General features: G+C 40.4%; 3 protein-coding genes and 1 pseudogene across 4 annotated transcripts in view; 1 reads left to right on the top strand and 3 right to left on the bottom strand.

The window, feature by feature from the left end:
* Positions 1-16,085, bottom strand: part of LOC113668818 (uncharacterized) — a 63,091-nt gene extending 47,006 nt beyond the window's left edge. Inside the window, exon 1 of the mRNA XM_089206459.1 lies at positions 15,951-16,085. The gene's annotated coding sequence lies outside the window, so the exon portion shown is untranslated. The remainder of the gene's footprint in view (positions 1-15,950) is intronic.
* LOC149046080 (sorting nexin-6-like) overlaps positions 1-18,844 on the bottom strand; it is a 64,961-nt gene that overhangs the window by 11,107 nt on the left and 35,010 nt on the right. The gene's annotated exons all lie outside the window — the stretch shown is intronic.
* Positions 3,623-9,722, bottom strand: LOC149046082 (uncharacterized). Its single transcript, XM_089206441.1, has one exon. It carries the CDS (start codon positions 8,428-8,430, stop codon positions 4,381-4,383), a length of 4,050 nt encoding a protein of 1,349 aa, XP_089062567.1. The 5' UTR covers positions 8,431-9,722; the 3' UTR covers positions 3,623-4,380.
* On the top strand, positions 9,140-11,880 carry LOC149046081 (uncharacterized; annotated as a pseudogene).

Below are 18,844 nucleotides of genomic sequence, written 5' to 3'. Positions count from 1 at the left end.
TTAAATATGGAACATTTGCAGAAAGAATTGGAGGTGTGGAGGCCCCATAGTCTGCATCTGGAGTCTGAGTCGAGAGATTCCTATGTGGCGACCAGACAGGAACACTTCGACAAAGAGACTTAAGAAGTAATCAGCTCTCATCAAGAATTTCACTTTCCATTAGTTTTGATTTGAAAGTTCCACTGCCCGAGAACACGACTGCAGCTGATCTTAATCAGACAACTGAAGAAATTTACAGTAACCTATTATTAAAGTTTAACAGAACAGATGTGAATCTTAATATCAGTGGGATTTCCTTAGTTTTCGATGCTTCAAAACCACCTCAAGTCCGCCTTTTATGTGATAGTGAACAGGTTCTAAGAGGCTCCAAATGTGGTAAGCAGAGTTTGCTATCAAAAAAATCCTTAAGAATCTCAAAACACAAAGTGACTGGTTAACTTACTTTGCTTAAAATATTCTTATTTTGTCCAAGATAGTTGGTTACGCTGGCACTTTTCCATAAGCAAGTATTCTAAAAAATAATTTGATCGTTTTAGACAAACAGGAGCAGTGAGATGCATGATGCAAATGAATGAATAGCCAGATAATTTTTTTTATTTCACGTTTGCTAAGTACTTCCCTATAACTATGAAATTTTCTAAAATGCCTGAGTTTTCCAAAGTGGCCATAAAAGCAATTTCACTTCCGCTTTATAATTGGTTTATTTAAAAAAAATAGGTGTTATACGATTAGCTGCCTACTCTAGATCAACAATCTTTCAAAGGCGCAGAATTTCTTCGCAGAAGGCATTTGAAAAATTATGTGACTTGAAAAAACGTATTGAAAGCGCTAACTCTAACTTAAGGAAAACTAAAATCTTCCCATAGCTTTTAAGCCCCAAGATGTTTACGGAGTACTTGGCTAAGTTTAGACCCTATCGTAAGTAATAAGAAAGATGTAATTAACTCAACGAAGGAAGCATATCATAACCAAGCACCAAAAAGTCATTCTTTTAGATGAATCAACGTACAAAACATTTCTCCTGAAAATGAGTTTCCTCGCACGAGGATGAAGAATGATTGTAATATAAGTATCGAAAAGGCAATGCACTTGCCTTGCTATGCAGTCAGATGCTATAAACAGCTCTGAAATGGCTGACTCAAACAGTTTGATGATAGGTCAAACCTTTTTAAATATCATCGTCCCTTTTTGCTATTTATAGTGAGCTGTCCTGTTGGATACTTCCACAATACCTCAGATTGCCAGGCATGCGCAGTGGATCATTACCAGGATAAAGAGGCGCAGACTTCTTCTGTTCCTTGTCCATCCGGGACATCAACGTTTGGCGCGTTTGCATCTAGATGGCAGGGAAACTGTGAAGGTCTCTAACAAAATTATGACATATTGTCCTCAAGGTTGCATCACTGTGACTTTACCGTGGCTTAAATTTGGACCTCTCGAACAGTTGTTCCTGCGTACTATTTACTAAACCACCGCAATTCCCAACTTTGATATATCCTCTCCTCAGATCCTTTGTGATATCGGCATCTAAAGGTTACCTCCCCTGCACAACAGCCCACGCACAAAGCATAAAACAAATATTCTTATTTTGGCCGAGTAAGGCAATAACAAAGTTAAGATTTTGTCTTATTTCGGAGTTCCAAGACGCGTTCGCTTGAATGACATAGCATCACATAGCAAGGTTTGATACATGCGAGCTAGTTAAAGATTCGTGTCTCTCTTTCTCAGCTATTTTATCGTTTCTCCCTCAGAAGACCTCAGCGAAGAACGTCGGAGACCAGGGGACACAACAATCCAGCATATGAAGATCCAATGAGTACCCGTGTCTATGAGGAAATTGAAGAATTGCAGTTTCCGAGTCCTCATTCCCATTATCAGTTACTGAACACGGAACCACATACTTACGCGGAGCTCCGAAACAGTCACTCTGAAGCCTAAGGAAATAGTTTGACGACTTCAGATAATCTGAGTTGAGATTCTTTTTTGTTATAGTCCTACCTTCACTGGTTTAAGCCGTGGATATGCAAAGCATAGGAAAAAGCAACGCGTTAACGCGGCCTAGGAAGTCTGGGGAGAGCATACATATATCTTATATAGGATGCGAACCCAATGTTAGTTTTGGCAAATCAATTAAGGAGAGCTCTTGTGGGGATGACGGCTAATTTTGTACCGATAATGTACTGCGCAATAGCCCTTTTATCACAATGTGAACAACTGAACATTCCCTCTTAACACTTTGTTGGGAGAGTGGAAATCAAATGTCAAGGTTGTTTTGGTAAACTTAGACTTGACCCGCCGAAATAACCAATTATATTCTGCACGTTATATCCACGAGTTCATCAAAATGTCATTTGGATCTTGTTATACAGTATCTATTGATGGGTTCTAGTGTGGAAGGTCTATAAGGATTAGAGGAAAGGTGCAATACTTCTTACAGGCATCGAGGGAAGCGTTATCACGGAGAAAATGGCCGCAATTCAACGATAAAACCGCCCACGTAGACAATTCAAATCCAATCCCTTGGACAGTGTAATACGTTACAATCAAAGATACACTTTGGGTGCAATGTAGAGTTACGAGTTCAGAATAAAATGTTTCATTCTTAGTTGCATTTGGATCTTTATCAGTTTCGTCATCTAACAAGAGTATCTCATCAAAAAATGTATCTTCAATTTCGTTTTCCAAAAGTGTTTGTAATACCGCATTTGTTCTCTTTTTCACTCGTGTCCCGCAATGTTATGGAGAAGCAAAACATGTTACAATTCTACCTTCAGACAAACAACAATCTTTCTAACTTTTTTCATCAATAAATAACCCCATCCCCATGCAGGTATCTTCTTTACGACATGATAATGATCACCCATGCGCTATCCAGGCTTTAATTAGCCTTTCATGAAAAATCTTTGACCAGGGAGAAGGGGAGAGAGCCCTGTGTGACAAAAATTAATATTTTCAACCCTCCAGTCCAATTTAAAAAAACTTGAACTTTCGTTTAAAATTTACTTCAAGATGAAAGAGGAGTTTGTAGGAATGTGGGTATTAGGAATTGTGAGCCAGTACATTGTGAGACTTCACTGCGTCACTATGAACACTACTGAAACGAGTAGTTGAAAAAAGGACTTGTACGGGTCTGAATTTTTTTCAGGTCCTATTTTCAACTACTCGTTTCAGTAGTGTTCTTAGCTGCGAGGAGCTCTTAATTTCATTTCTTCACCGCAGTGCAAATATATGAATTTTATACATCTAAAATCATCATTCACCGCGTCGTTTAAGATCTTTATCGAAGTTCGCTCTTCGATTCCACAAGAATGAGAGGTTACTTCCACTCAACCTTGGATGTTAAACGGTTACTGATGAAGAAGTAACGCGATTTTCTTTTTTGTATCCTGTGGCATGTTAGCAAATTAGTTTATCCAGAGATTTTCCTTCTACGAAGTTCGGAACAAATGATGTTTATTTCTTTAAGACAACCGCTGATCAGACTCTAGTGATTGAGGCTCACGTGGGCCTTGATGACAAGTGGCGGGGGGGGGGGAAGTGGGTAGGGGGGGAAGAGAGGAGCGGGAACGGGAGGTGAACAGCACTTTTCGATTTTTCAATTATATAGTACTGAAGCGTTAAGTGAAAAACTTTAATACGTTTCCTGTGAACAGCGAAATATCATGGATTTTGTTCTAATATCTAATATCTAATAATATCTATTTCTACTCTTTTTTCAGCTAGTAAAACATTGTTTTTGTTAAATCGCTCGTTTTCGTGTTTGCTTTATAAAGGGCATGACAGTTTTCGTAAAATCGACCTCCAATGTTACCTTAAATTTGAGCCTCGATATGGGTCGCCACGAGTGTTCGCTGGGGTGATCAGAAAATCTCTCATAACTCGATAAATTTTAAAGATCAGATGAAGTGGATTGTGGTTCTAGAATAAGGACATGAAAGTCTTTCAATGTACAAAAATCAGCTAAATCTATTTTTCAAGCTAGATCAGCCAGCCTGGATACTCTCTCTTAATTATGAATATGAATAAAAATCATCAATTTAAAAGAGCAAGATTCTAAAAAAAAGCACTAATTAGCAACTTAAGAATTTCTCTACTTGGGTGCATATTCTGATTGTTGATTATCCGTAGAACTGCAACCTTTTGTAGCAACCTAAGAAATGAGAAAGTAATGAACTACTTCTTCAGAAATAAAAAACATCGATTGAGTGAGTTTCCAGATTGAAATATTAAAAGCACAAATTATACAAGATATTATGAAAAAATTAAAACGGTCTAATTCTCACGTGTTAAAAAAACACAACGAGTAAACCTAAATTAAAGACCAACAACGTCTATGAATCAGCACAGTAACTAAAATACTACCACGAGTCTCTTTTTCTTTTATAAAACAGCACAAGGATCAACTCTCTTTCTTTTCTGTCTTAGCCAAGATAACTTCCTCCCGACCTCTAGTGTCCTTGAATGTTCTTGACCATACTTGAAGGTATAAATTACCAGTGCACGCTTATAACAGTCTTTTGCTTCGTCTGTGTCGCCCAGATCACTGTGTAAATTACCCAGATTGTTGTAAGAGCTTGCAACATCAACATGCTCAGGTCCCAGCTTTTCCAGACGAATCTCCAGCGCACGCTTATAGCAGTCTTTTGCTTCATCTGTTTCGCCCAGAGCCTTATGTAAAGTACCCAGATTGTTGTAACACCTTGTAACATCAACATGCTCAGGTCCCAGCTGTTTCAGACGAATCTCCAGTGCACGCTTATAGCAGTCTTTTGCTTCCTCTGTGTCGCCCAGAGCCTTATGTAAAGTACCCAGATTATTGTAAGAGGTTGCAACATCAACATGCTCAGGTCCCAGCTTTTTCAGACGAATCTCCAGTGCACGCTTATAGCAGTCTTTTGCTTCATCTGTGTCGCCCAGATCACTGTGTAAAGTACCCAGATTGTTGTAACACCTTGCAACATCAACATGCTCAGGTCCCAGCTGTTTCAGACGAATCTCCAGTGCACGCTTATAGCAGTCCTTTGATTCATCTGTGTCGCCCAGATCACTGTGTAAAGTACCCAGATTGTTGTAACACCTTGCAACATCAACGTGCTCAGGTCCCAGCTTTTTCAGACGAATCTCCAGTGCACGCTTATAGCAGTCTTTTGCTTCATATGTGTCGCCCAGAGCCTTATGTAAAGTACCCAGATTGTTGTAACACCTTGCAACATCAACATGCTCAGGTCCCAGCTTTTTCAGGCGAATCTCCAGTGCACGCTTATAGCAGTCTTTTGCTTCATCTGTGTCGCCCAGATCACTGTGTAAAGTACCCAGATTGTTGTAACACCTTGCAACATCAACATGCTCAGGTCCCAGCTGTTTCAGACGAATCTCCAGTGCACGCTTATAGCAGTCGTTTGCTTCATCTTTGTCGCCCAGATCACTGTGTAAAGTACCCAGATTGTTGTAACACCTTGCAACATGAACATGCTCAGGTCCCAGCTTTTTCAGACGAATCTCCAGTGCACGCTTATAGCAGTTTTTTGCTTCATCTGTGTCGCCCAGATCACTGTGTAAAGTACCCAGATTGTTGTAAGAGGTTGCAACATCAACATGCTCAGGTCCCAGCTTTTTCAGACGAATCTCCAGTGCACGCTTATAGCAGTCTTTTGCTTCATCTGTGTCGCCCAGAACCTTATGTAAAGTACCCAGATTGTTGTAAGAGGTTGCAACATCAACATGCTCAGGTCCCAGCTTTTTCAGACGAATCTCCAGTGCACGCTTATAGCAGTCTTTTGCTTCATCTGTGTCGCCCAGATCACTGTGTAAAGTACCCAGATTGTTGTAACACCTTGCAACATCAACATGCTCAGGTCCCAGCTGTTTCAGACGAATCTCCAGTGCACGCTTATAGAAGTCTTTTGCTTCATCTGTGTTGCCCAGATCACTGTGTAAAGTACCCAGATTGTTGTAACACCTTGCAACATCAACATGCTCAGGTCCCAGCTGTTTCAGACGAATCTCCAGTGCACGCTTATAGCAGTCTTTTGCTTCATCTGTGTCGCCCAGAGCCTTTTGTAAAGTACCCAGATTGTTGTAACACCTTGCAACATCAACATGCTCAGGTCCCAACTGTTTCAGACGAATCTCCAGTGCACGCTTATAGAAGTCTTTTGCTTCATCTGTGTCGCCCAGAGCCTTATGTAAAGTACCCAGATTGTTGTAAGAGCTTGCAACATCAACATGCTTAGGTCCCAGCTTTTTCAGACGAATCTCCAGTGCACGCTTATAGCAGTCTTTTGCTTCATCTGTGTCGCCCAGATCACTGTGTAAAGTACCCAGATTGTTGTAACACCTTGCAACATCAACATGCTCAGGTCCCAGCTGTTTCATCTGAATTTTTAACAGCCATTTACCATAGACTAGCGCCGCTCTAAACTCACTATGGTTTAGGCACATGTAATTAAGGCTCCAAAGGCCATCCAGAAAATTACACAAGGCTCTTTCGGTCGCTTCTGGTATTCCTTTCCCGAGTGACATGTCTTCAATTTTTAAGCTCAACGTTTGAAGATGGGGAACTATTCTTGTTCCCACAAAAATAGATTCTAGCTCTTCAAATTTTGAGAAAGACATTACCGCGCCATACACCACTTTGTAGCTTTGATCCTTTGCGAAACCTTTTGTCGCAGATTTAATAACATCAAGAACCACACCATGGACTCGAATATAAACACCAGTTGATTCTTCTTCAATTAGCAACAGTGAACATCGACTCATCCTTGTTCTTATCATATCTTCATCTTCAAAATCGTCATCAGTTGCTTTGATATACTCGGTAATAATGTCTTGCAGGATTGGCTGTGATGCACACATTGAGAGAAAAAGGAACGTGCGATGCCAAATTATGTCATCTGTCATCGCCTTTTCGACGGCGAGTGTTATTGCTTTGGTCATGGACTTTGAATAGCATGGATTTGTCTCAGCAAGAATGTTTTCAGTAGCACTTCGTTTCCCCATTTCCAATTTCTTCAAATAGTCGGTCCAGCCAAACTTCGAGGTTGCTTTATTCTGACGAACTTGTCTTACATACGTAGCTGCGCCTGCCAAGGCAAGTGGCTGGTAGTCGAGTACTTTCGCAGTTTCTTTTATAATCTCGACATCCGTGGTTCCAGTAAGGAGGTTCAGCAGAAAGCATGCATCATCAGGATGCATTCCAGCACTGAGTGAGATATTTCGTATGGAAGAGCTTGACAACGGCATAGACGCAGTGTCTTGTGTTGTTATTAGCATCTGACCCCTTGCCCACAACTCGCTATCTGCATCTGGCAAATAGTCGCTTGTACGAGATTCGCTGGTCACATTATCAACTACCAACAGCCATGAAGCGTAATGCTCAATTTTTGTACTTATTAAGGTCTTGAAATATGAAATCTTCTCTTCTGTGTTCAAATCCTTGGAGCGGTAGGTGTTTGTTATTTCATACCCGGGACATTTGCAGTGTTGAGCGAAAAGGACATACGATTTCAAAAGTGCTTCTGAGTTTTCAGCATTCAATGTCATGACAAATGAAGCTGCGGAAGGTATTTGTTCGACCTCGTCGTAAAATCGTCTGGCTGCTAAACGGGCCAGCTGAGATTTTCCACTTCCTGGATTTCCTGACAAATACAGTATGCTCAACCCATCATTGGCGTCTTTTAGTGTCTGGAGGTTTTGTAAAACTTCACCAACTTCAGATTCCCGAGGAGCGATGTCGTGGCTAGGTTTGGGAGGGAGAATGCAAAATGGAGAGACATCGGAATGTAATTGCTCTTCTAAGGCAAGCCTCTGTTCTTCTTTTTGTTGAACTTCCTTGTCCTTTTCTAGAACTTCCTTTTCCTTGTTGTTAACTTCTTGTTTCAAGTCGTCCACCTTCCTTAAAACCTGGTCTAACTCCTCTGTTAAGAAGTTTGTCTGATTTTGAACTTCATTGATTTTCAATGTCGGGAGACCGAGTGCGTGGAATGCAGTTTTAACCTTTGTAATGACATTTTGGAAATCTCCGTTGGAGAGGTGGCCCCGTCGCATATGTGCAAATTCTTCATTTCGAAATTTCCTTAGGTCGTCCACATTTGATCTAATTGATGGATTGAGTGAATATATGCAATCTGAATACAGGATAGCGTAAAACAGCATGGTACAATCCCACTCAGCTCTATCGCCATTCTTCATGGTTGTCAACAGCACAGCGTTTCTTTTTCTGTTTCGAGTAGACTCGCCATTCCAGAAGTCCATTCCACTTTTGGGTTGATCTTTCCATTCTCCCAGTGTTGTCTTGTATCGATTGTCCCATTCTTGTTTGAAGATGGTTCGCAGCCCCTCAGTTAGTATGTCAGTGACAACGTAACAAATCCTGTAGTAATTCAGTTGCTCTGTGGTGTACTTCAACCTAGTGGCCATTATCAGTTGCATCCTATTAAAACCATAGTTATGTTAGTACCCAATTCGGTTATGTGAGTAGGTCGCTATACTTTTGCTGATCCTTTAACGGTTTTGTAGTACTTGGTGTGAATATTTATTTACCTACCAAGATATTTTCGCTGATACATGTCAATTATATTTTAGAGAGGAAGTAATGGCAATTGAAAAACTCTCGCTTTCAAAACAATTTGCTCGATGGAGTCAAGGGCTAATAAAAGGGCGGAAAAGAGAGTGGTAAAGATCCACTGTCACTCATAACTTAAACGTCAGTATAATACAGAAAAGTGTTCAGAGCAACAAGGATACGGTTTATGTGTCAAAGAAACCATGTTCTTGCTTCCTTATTTGTTAATTTGTTTCTTTTTTTCAGTGTTCACTTGGTTCCACGATAGGTATTTTTCGAGACACAGTCGACCTGAAATATGGAACTCGACAGATCTCACCTGATTTGGCCCCTTCGCATATTAGAGAGAAAAAACTAGGTTAAAATGTTGACACTGAATCACTCAGCCCAAGAACAAAATTACGCAGGGAACTCACGGTCGAAGTCAATGACAAGGGAGTTTTTAAGCTGTACGATTATCGTCTTCTGCTGAGCTGGTAGTTTTTTCAGCTTGTGAAGTAATTGGTGATGGTACTCTTACAAAAGCTAAATTGCAAGTCTCCTAACATCAAGGATCACTTTTCCCTTAGTTCAAGCATGCTGATGGGATCAAGAACACTGCAAGGTAGTGAGAGGGTGGAATACGTGGGAGATAAGGGAATGCAACAAGGAGGAGTCCCCATCCTGATGAGTGTGAGGACGAAGAGAGCCTTAATGGAATGGATGCAAATCTGCATGAGAACCATTAAGGCAAGATTCTACTCAAACCACAAAAGCTAACGGTAATAAAAGCATATGCACCAACAGACGATACGATGGACGAGGGAAAGGATGAATTTAACAATCAACTGCTAGACTCTGTTGCAAGCTGCAGTAGTCATGATATGATTTTGATGATGGGAGACCTGAACGCTTACGGGAGTAACAACATTAACAGAGAGGAGGTACTGAGGAAATTTAGTGTCGGAGTCATGAATGATAATGGGAAAGGTTATGTGACCTCTGTGGTACGAATGGCTTAGTTGTAACTGGAACAGTTTCCCACATAAAGAGATCCATAAGCTGACCTGGAAGTCACCAGGTGGGAAGACTGTTAACCAGCTCGACCATGTCTTTGTGAATGGACGCATGAGAACATTGATTCTGGACACGAGAGTGATGGGAGGAGCCGACGTATATGGTGACTACTACCTGGTGAGAACCAGAATGAGACTAAAGTTGGCAAAGGCGCATGGGAAGAAGAAAACAAGTGTGAGGTTTGACGTGCGTTAGTTGCAAAGTGAAGAGATCAGGAGGAGATATAACATTAAAGTGAAGAACAGGTTTTCAACGATATGAGATATAGAAGATTCAAAGGAAGCGCGACAAGATCTTGGTGACTTTCAGATGCCACATAGAAAATAATTGGAAGGTAAAAATGGAGAGCAAGCCATGGATAGGAGACACGACGTGGGAAAAAAATTCAGGAGGGGTAAGACGCAAAACTTAATATAGAGGGTGCGAGATTAGAAGGACTTGAACAGCGATAGAGAGAGGAGTATAGTGCGAAAGAAAAGGAAGTGAAAGAGAGTGCTAGGGAGGATAAGAGGAATTAGTTGGAGGAAAGGGCTACAGCAACAGACAAGGTCCCTGAGAATGGTAGAAACGAGAAGCTAAACAGCATAACCAAGACAACAGCCGGGAACAGAGGAAGCGAGAATTGCGTGTGAAAGACAAACTGGGGGTGCATAAGACAGAATCACAAGAAAGATTGCAGAGCTAGGTAGAGAACTTGAGTAAAAATTTTAAACAGAGATGACCCCACAAATCCGGTGGAAGAGAAAGAAGAAACAGAAGAACTGGAGTAGATTGAGGAAATCGATATAGGAAGATGGCGAATACAAGAGGTTAAGGATGCGTTCAGGAAAACAAAGCCAGGGCCCAGACCTACTAAGGGCTGACATGGAATACACCGCAAGTGGGCAGACTAATGATATAACAGGCTTTAGAAAAGAGAAAGGTGGCCAGAAGTGTGTAAGAAGGGACTTGTTGTCAATATATTTAAGAAAGGTGATTGTGTGATTGTAAAAATTGGAAGGGAGTGACTTTGTCACCCACCATCAATAGAATATTCCACAGGATGCTGCTAGAACGGATCAAGAAAGGTTTAGACAAGAAGCTTAAAAAAGAGCAGGCCGGCTTTAGACCAAATGGAAATACAACTGAACAGATCTTTACATTAAAGAAACATCTTAGAGCAGGCAAATGACTGGAGGGCGAGTCTGCACACGCACTTTGTGGACTTTGAAAAGAAGCCCTTGATTCGGTACACAGAGAAAGCTCCTAGAACACCACAGGGAGCTATGGAATTCCGCGCAAGATGGTGAGAGTGGTGGTAGGGATATACGGAGGGTTTGAATGCGCCGTAATCGAGGGATGGGAGATATCAGACTGGTTCAAGTTTTAGTCAGGAGTAAAGCAGGGATGCGTAATGTCAGGATTCTTATTCTTACTGGCTATGGATTGGATCATGAGGAAGACAACACCAAGACAATGAGAATGGAGTTTGCAACGAACAGGGAGAGCATTGTGGTGAATGGTGAAGAAGTGAAAGATGTCGAGGAGTTTGTGTATCTTGGAGCTATTGTAGAAAAGAAAAGAAAGGTGGAGGCAGTGAAGACATTAGGAACAGACTGCAGAAGGCACGAGGTGCATTCCAGAGGCTATGGAGGGTGTGGGTAGCCAGAGGAATGGAAAGAGAGCCAAGATGTGCCAATTCCAGACTTTACTCCGACCGGTCCTGCTACATGGTTGTGAAACATGTAAGATCACAAAGACCGATGAAAGAACACTGAAAAGTTTTCAGTACTAATGCCTAAGACGGATACTCAGGACTAGACGGCAGCAAAGAATGACAAACAGGAGAGAAGTTGAAATAGCAGACACCAATAAAATTAGTTGCGAGTTGGGAAGAAGAAGGTGGAACTGTTTAGGACATTTACTCAGGAGAGAAGGTGTGAACGACTCTTTTGTGGTATTGGGGTGGACACCAGAATGTCAAAAGGCGAGAAGGAGACCAAAGACAGTAAAAGGAAAGGAAAAAGGAAAAGCAAAGGAAAAAGGCAAGGCGATATGGAAGAGCTGGATTGTGGCTGGGGTGGCGGCACGCAACAGGGGGGTTGGGCGGACGATATGACGGCGTTATGCACCTACTGGCCCAACGAGCGATGATGATGATAATGAGGATGATGATACACACCACACGTGACAGTTAACTTTAATTTACGTGCTATGGTAACCCGTGGTTCCTCGGCGAAAGGAAAGAAATAACTACTGTGAAGCTAGAGATCTGAATCAAAAATAAATTTAGAGAAAAAGTGTACCGAACTTGTGAGGGACACTGTACTCTCAATCGTCAGATTCTTTCATTGTTTATCATCAACGTTCACCACGTCACAAACTTCCAACGCTCTCTCCTCAAACCTATCACTCTAATTATCACCTCTCCTATTTCAATCTTAACCTAACCGTGACTGCGTGAGTCTCATGTCACGCAACTTCCAACGCTCTCTCCTCAAACCTATCACTCTAATTATCACCTCTCCTATTTCAATCTTAACCTAACCGTGACTGCGTGAGTCACATGTCACACAACTTCCAACGCTCTCTCCTCAAACCTATCACTCTAATTATCACCTCTCCTATTTCAATCTTAACCTAACCGTGACTGCGTGAGTCTCATGTCACGCAACTTCCAACGCTCTCTCCTCAAACCTATCACTCTAATTATCACCTCTCCTATTTCAATCTTAACCTAACCGTGACTGCGTGAGTCTCATGTCAAGCAACTTCCAACGCTCTCTCCTCAAACCTATCACTCTAATTATCACCTCTCCTATTTCAATCTTAACCTAACCGTGACTGCGTGAGTCACATGTCACGCAACTTCCAACGCTCTCTCCTCAAACCTATCACTCTAATTATCACCTCTCCTATTTCAATCTTAACCTAACCGTGACTGCGTGAGTCACATGTCACGCAACTTCCAACGCTCTCTCCTCAAACCTATCACTCTAATTATCACCTCTCCTATTTCAATCTTAACCTAACCGTGACTGCGTGAGTCACATGTCACGCAACTTCCAACGCTCTCTCCTCAAACCTATCACTCTAATTATCACCTCTCCTATTTCAATCTTAACCTAACCGTGACTGCGTGAGTCTCATGTCACGCAACTTCCAACGCTCTCTCCTCAAACCTATCACTCTAATTATCACCTCTCCTATTTCAATCTTAACCTAACCGTGACTGCGTGAGTCTCATGTCACGCAACTTCCCTTTAAAAGGTTACTTGGAACTTACTTTCGAATCAGTGAGTTAAATGATACATACCGTTCTAGAAGTTTGGCAAAACTTGGGAATACTTGAACTGTCTGCAATCAAAGGTTGAACAATTTAGAATCACGTGCTTTTAAAGCTGCTCAAGCAGCAAAATTATCTGTAGGTTCTTTTTTTTTATCATAAGCAAAAAACGCAGGCACTGTGTTTGGTTCTTACCTAAGATCTATTGGAGGACAAATGCATTTATTGAACAAAACAAATAGAATCCATGTTGCCTGGGTTCTTTATGATAATAGATCACAGATGACGTCACAAATGTGGTAAAAACATCAGTGTGCCTTTTCTTTGTTCTTATCACATTTTGACGTCATCTGTGATTTCTTAATGAACAAACGCAGGGGCAACATGTAAGTTATTTTTTAAATTAACAAGTATTAAGTGTAGTCTATTGTTATTTTCGGTCTTTCACTTCCTATCACAAAATGACACAGACATTTGAAGCGCTTTGGCCCAATAATTTAATGGGTATCAAAACTTTTTAAATACGCTGTTAGACATTCTGGACTCCTTCCGGCGGAAGCAGCCATCCTGCGCCTTCTGCATCAAGTGCTGCCACAATTACTGAGTTTCTGTTCCTCAAGGTTTCTTTTGCAAGTATTCCGAAAAATGTTTACTTTCTGTCCACGGTCTATGTGACCGTAATCAGTCAAGGATTACATTCGCAGCTGGTCATGCGTAATAAAGGAATAATGAAAAACGAAACGGAATTTTTGATGAAAACTGGCTGGAAAAAGGATTTCTATTGGAATTAACAGGTGTAATTCTATGGAATACTGACATTCGGAACATGATTTAAAAAGACACTTAGCGAAGAGAATTTGTTTTCTTTGCTGTTAATTTTTTTCCTTCTCTATCTCCCACACAAGAGATCTCACAAGCCTTAAAGTTTGCACCCTACAGGTACTATGCATTAGTGAAGATTATTGTTCAAACTTCTTTCGCTCTACAAAAGTGTACAAAATTCGTGGCTCACTTGAAAGGGGGCTCATCCAGAAGATCTTAATTTACAAGAAAAAAACCTCGAGAAACTTTTAATGGAGAAGGCGTTGATCAAATGAATATGATGTCATCCAATGGGCCATTTCTCTTGATTCGCTAAAGTAATTACTTTACTGAGTAGGGTTGCGTCAGTTGAGACAAGACAATTTATTTCCTCTTGGATATGAAAATGTGAATTCTTAAACAGAGGCCAACAATGTTTCATTGTTCTGTTACAGAATGTTTAGATCAAAGTCCTTTTTCAGCATGAACAAGGACTGAATGACTAAAATGAGGAGAACGAAGGAGTTCCTCACCGTAGAGCATGGAATATGTCCCCTTCCCCAGTTCAGTGGGTAGTTATCTAGAAAACTTCCCTATCAGCGAAAGTGGGGTGGGGGGGGGGGCGGGGCGGGGTGAGGGTATTAATATAGACACCATTCTAACATCGCTAACTCAAGAAAAAAGCGGATGAAGAGGCAACCTTCGGGCACGCTTGCCTGGCGTGATTACTACAACAATCGAATTTAAATTATGTCCAAGAATATTTTGATCAAAGTCCTTTTCGGAGCAGAAGCAAGGATAACACATTAAATTTAAACAGCCTTTTTTAACAAGTGCAACAGTTAGTTTTGATTTCCGTACAAGCGTCAAAATTTCAGCCAGTGTAGCGACAATCTTGTAAGCGTATCGCGTGATGCTTTAATTTCTAATTCAGCAATTAACCCCAGGGTTACTTAAGATTTAGATGTATAATTGAGTGTAGCATAGTAATGACAGACATGTAGCAAGAATGTTCAGATTGCGCACAGCAGAAGTGATATAGACAATCAATAATGGTCTCAAATAATCCGATAAGGAATTTTCTTGGGAAAAACTTCAAATAACTGATGTCAATCTTGGTTTTACATAGTTCAGGCGTGTAATTCCGTTGTAATAGCAGATAAATAGAATCACTATCTTGTAACAAAAGATCGTGATCGATTGAACGTAGAAAGTACGGATATTGTATGGATCTTAAATAACCGCAAGAAAGCGGAACGATATAGTCCTATTGGTTGTCGAACCAGCTCTCCGCAGAGATTTTCCTTAACGAAGTGGGAAATTCTGCAACAACCAGACAAGACAACAAACAAAAATGCTTCATGCGCAACCAGCCTTCAACTCGTAAACAGAACACGATAGCGAAACCACTGTCTTGTGACCCTAACGAATAATTATCCAATGACATTGCGTCTGTTTGGATGGCGTCGATAACCGCAAACGTCACATTTGTGCGCTGATCCGTTGAGTGTGTCCTTAAGGCAATATCTTAAGAAAGTCTCGAATCGGCAGGAGTGGGTTGTGGGGAGAGGGGCAAGGAGGTTTACCTCCACACCATTCCGTAATCCCTCTCTGAATACAAAGCACACAAAAGACAACTCCAAGAAAATACTAAATCTGGCGATTGTGTCGGGTGTGATATTTTAAGTAATTGGAGTATACTCTTCAACATTGGTCAACCATATTCACATGTCTTCTTCTAGAATGTCCCGCTCAAATTTTTCTTTAGAACTGCATTCAAACAATTCTTGGAGCAAACAAGGAAAAAGTTCAAAATTGGGAGCCTTTCACCGGAGGAAAAACTCCCGAACGAACAATTCAGTATAAAGTTCAAAATCTTCAGCAATAACACGTAACTTATGATTTCTTCATCAAAATAGACCGCCAGCTAAGAGTGTATAAGGTTTCAAAATTAGGGGAAAATGTTTATGGACAACGGTGAATTCGAAAAGATCTCTGATCGACTGCGGAGTTGGTTTTTGTCAGTTTGTTTCTATGGTGTTCTCTTAGACATAGATTCGCAAAACTTTCCCAACATCAAAACATACACAATGACTAAACCAACAAGAAAGTTTGTGATCCTCTATCAATCTCGAGATTGAAGACAAGTTTTCTATTTCTTGTTGTTGTCCAAAAGTACGTAGAAGTTTGGTTTCAGTTTCAAAATTAGCAAGTCCTGGACCGCTACAGAAACAACTAAATTACACTATGACACAATGTACTTACCAGCGAGGCTAATTTCAGTGTCTTGAGGAACAACTGAGGCTGATAAATGCTATCGTTTGTCTTTCGATCTTTTCACTGCCACTTTAGATCGTGATGGTCAGGTTTTCACGAAGGCTTACAATCAAAACGTCCCGATCTGTACATCGAAGATAAAAACAAATGGAATAAACGATTATACTTTATTCCATATTGTACCGTTGTCCATAAAAAAATGGATAATTCCCACACCAAAAATTCTGCTGCTTTAACGAAATGGTATTGGGATTAACCTGCTTTTGCATTTTTTCAATAGTACTGTCCAACGAAATAAAGCAGTACTTTCGATCATTTGACACACGCAGCATATCAGATGATCAAATCATTAAGTGCATCAACTAAGGACACTTTTGACATTTTCACTAATCTAAAGTGACAATAGTAGAAATCGCTGTGCAATTTCACCTTTTGCTGAACCTATTTTAATAAGTTCCTTCTCCTTCAGCGTGTGTCGTATCAATATAAGTACTCTAGAGTGTATGTTTTTAGAACTGCATTGAAACAATTCTCGGAGCAAACAAGGAAAATGTTCCAAATTGAGTCTTTCCCCAGCGAAAAAACTTTCGAACGAAAAATTCAGTTAAAGTTCGCAATCTTCAGCAATAAAACATACCTTATAATTTCTTCATCAAAATACACCGCAAGCTAAGAGCGTGTAGGGTTAGAAACTTAAAGGAAAACGTTCATGGAGAACGGTGAATTCGAAGAGATCTCTGGTCGAATGTGGAGTTGTTTTTGTCAGTTTGTTTCTACAACGTTTTCTTAAACAACACACATTCGCAAAACGTCCCCAACATCAAAACATACGCAACGACTAAATCGACAAGAAAGTTCGTGATCCTTTATCAATCTCGAGATCGAAGACTAGTACTATATTTCTTGCTGTTGTCCAAAAGCAGGTAGATGTTTAGTTTCGATTATAAATTGACAAGTCCTGGCCCGCTACATATACAGTTAAATTACACTATAACACAATGTCCTTACCAGCGAGGCTAATTTCAGTGCCTTCAGGAACAACTAAGGCTGATAAATGCTATCGCTTGTCTTTCGATCTTTTCACCACCGCTGTGTATCGTGGATCGGCCGGGCTCGCACGAAGAAGATTCGTAGCCGTTTGTTTGCAATCCAAACGTCCCGATCTGTACATCGAAGGTGAAAACAAGCGCATTAAGCGATAAGACTTTATCTAATATTGTACCGTTGTCCTTAATTGAAACAATGGATAATTCCAACACCATAAACTCTACAGCTTAAACGGAAACGTAACGGGGGTAATCTGCTTTTTGCTTTTTTCAGCATTATTATCTAATAAAACAAAGCAGTTCTTTCGTTCATTTGACACATGCAGCATATCATAATGAAATCATAAAGTGTATCAAATAAAGTCACTTGTAACATTTTCACTAATCTTAAGTCACGATAATAACAATTTCACCTTTTTGTTGAACATGTTTTATTAAGCTCCTTCTCCTCTAGCGTCTGTCGTATCAATATAACTATTCTAGAATGTATTCCTTTTTTTTCCGGTCTAAACGAGTTGTATCTGTTGCATATAACTTTCATGTAAGTGAATTGAAGTACACGTACCGTTGTTAAAGTCTTAGAAACCTTTTAGTCAGGCATGCATTCTTCATTTCCGATAAAAAAAAAAAACATAAGCTGCTTTCTGTGGTCAACAAAACACGCGAGGAACTCGAAAGCGAAAAGCTAATCTGACTTTGTCGCAAAGCACATTATTCACATCCCTAAATAGCTGCACCCTACTGGTATCATATCAATTTTCACCGACAACTATCAAATTCGCTTTGGTTTCATCATTGGTCCATTTTTTGCCCGCAGCAAAATAACACCAGAATGTGCTTTGACCTATTAATCTTAATTATTTTTCAAATTTAATCCGCTCTACAAAATTCGGTGTAAAATTCATTGCATAGGACACCATTTCACGTTGCCCACATAAATGGAAAGTAGATAATAAAACAGCATTGGGGAAATACTAAATTTTGGTGATTTGCTGACTGTACGCATATCTGGCGTGACATCCATCAAGCAAGAAAATGTGAAATCTTGAACAGAAGCCAACAATGTTTTATTGTCCTGTTATCGAATGTTTAGATCAAAGATATAGATCAAACTCTCTATCTAGATCAAATTTAGATCAAACTCCTTTTTTCAGAATGACCAAGGACTGATTGACTAAAACGAGGAGACTAAGGGCCTATTTACACGGTACGACTTTGTCGCATGCGACAAGCTTACGACAGGCTTACGACACGAATTGTTTCGTGTAAATCAAACCTACAACTCGCTTACGACTCTTAAGTCATGTCGTAGGCCTGTCGTAAGCTTGTCGCATGCGACAAAGTCGTGCCGTGTAAATAGGCCTTAAAGGAGTTGTTCACCTTCAGGTATGGGATATCACCCCTCCCCCGGTCCTGTGGGTATTTCTCCAGAAAATTCCCCCATCAGGTGAAGAGGAGGGGGGGGGGGGAGGGAAGAAGGAGGGGGGCATTAATATACAAATCATTCTAACATTCCTAACTCAAGAAAAAAACCGAAATAAAAGGCAACCTTCTGGCGCTGGTGCCTGGCTTGATTACTACAACAATCGAATTTAAAATATTGTCAAGAATGTTTTGATCAAACTCCTTTTCACCGCAGCAACAAGGATAAAACATGAGATTTTAAAAAGCCTTTTTAACAGACTTTAATAATCTTTTTTCAAAGAATCTATGGAATAAGTAAAACAATCGGTTTTGATTTCCGTGTAAGAGTCAAAATTTCAACCACACAAGAAAAGAAACAAAAATGGCTCATGCGCAACCAGCCTTCAACTAGTAAACAGGAACACGAAATTA

This window comes from Pocillopora damicornis, chromosome 5, assembly GCF_964200805.1.
Source record: "Pocillopora damicornis chromosome 5, jaPocDami1.2, whole genome shotgun sequence".
Lineage (NCBI taxonomy): Eukaryota > Metazoa > Cnidaria > Anthozoa > Scleractinia > Pocilloporidae > Pocillopora > Pocillopora damicornis.
The sequence above is the reverse complement of the archived record's forward strand: the minus strand, read 5'-3'. Positions and strand labels throughout refer to the sequence as shown.

What these genes read in the sequence shown, in the direction of transcription:
- LOC149046082 (XM_089206441.1), bottom strand. Translation starts at nt 8,430, where the DNA reads ATGCAACTGATAATGGCCACTAGGTTGAAGTACACCACAGAGCAACTG.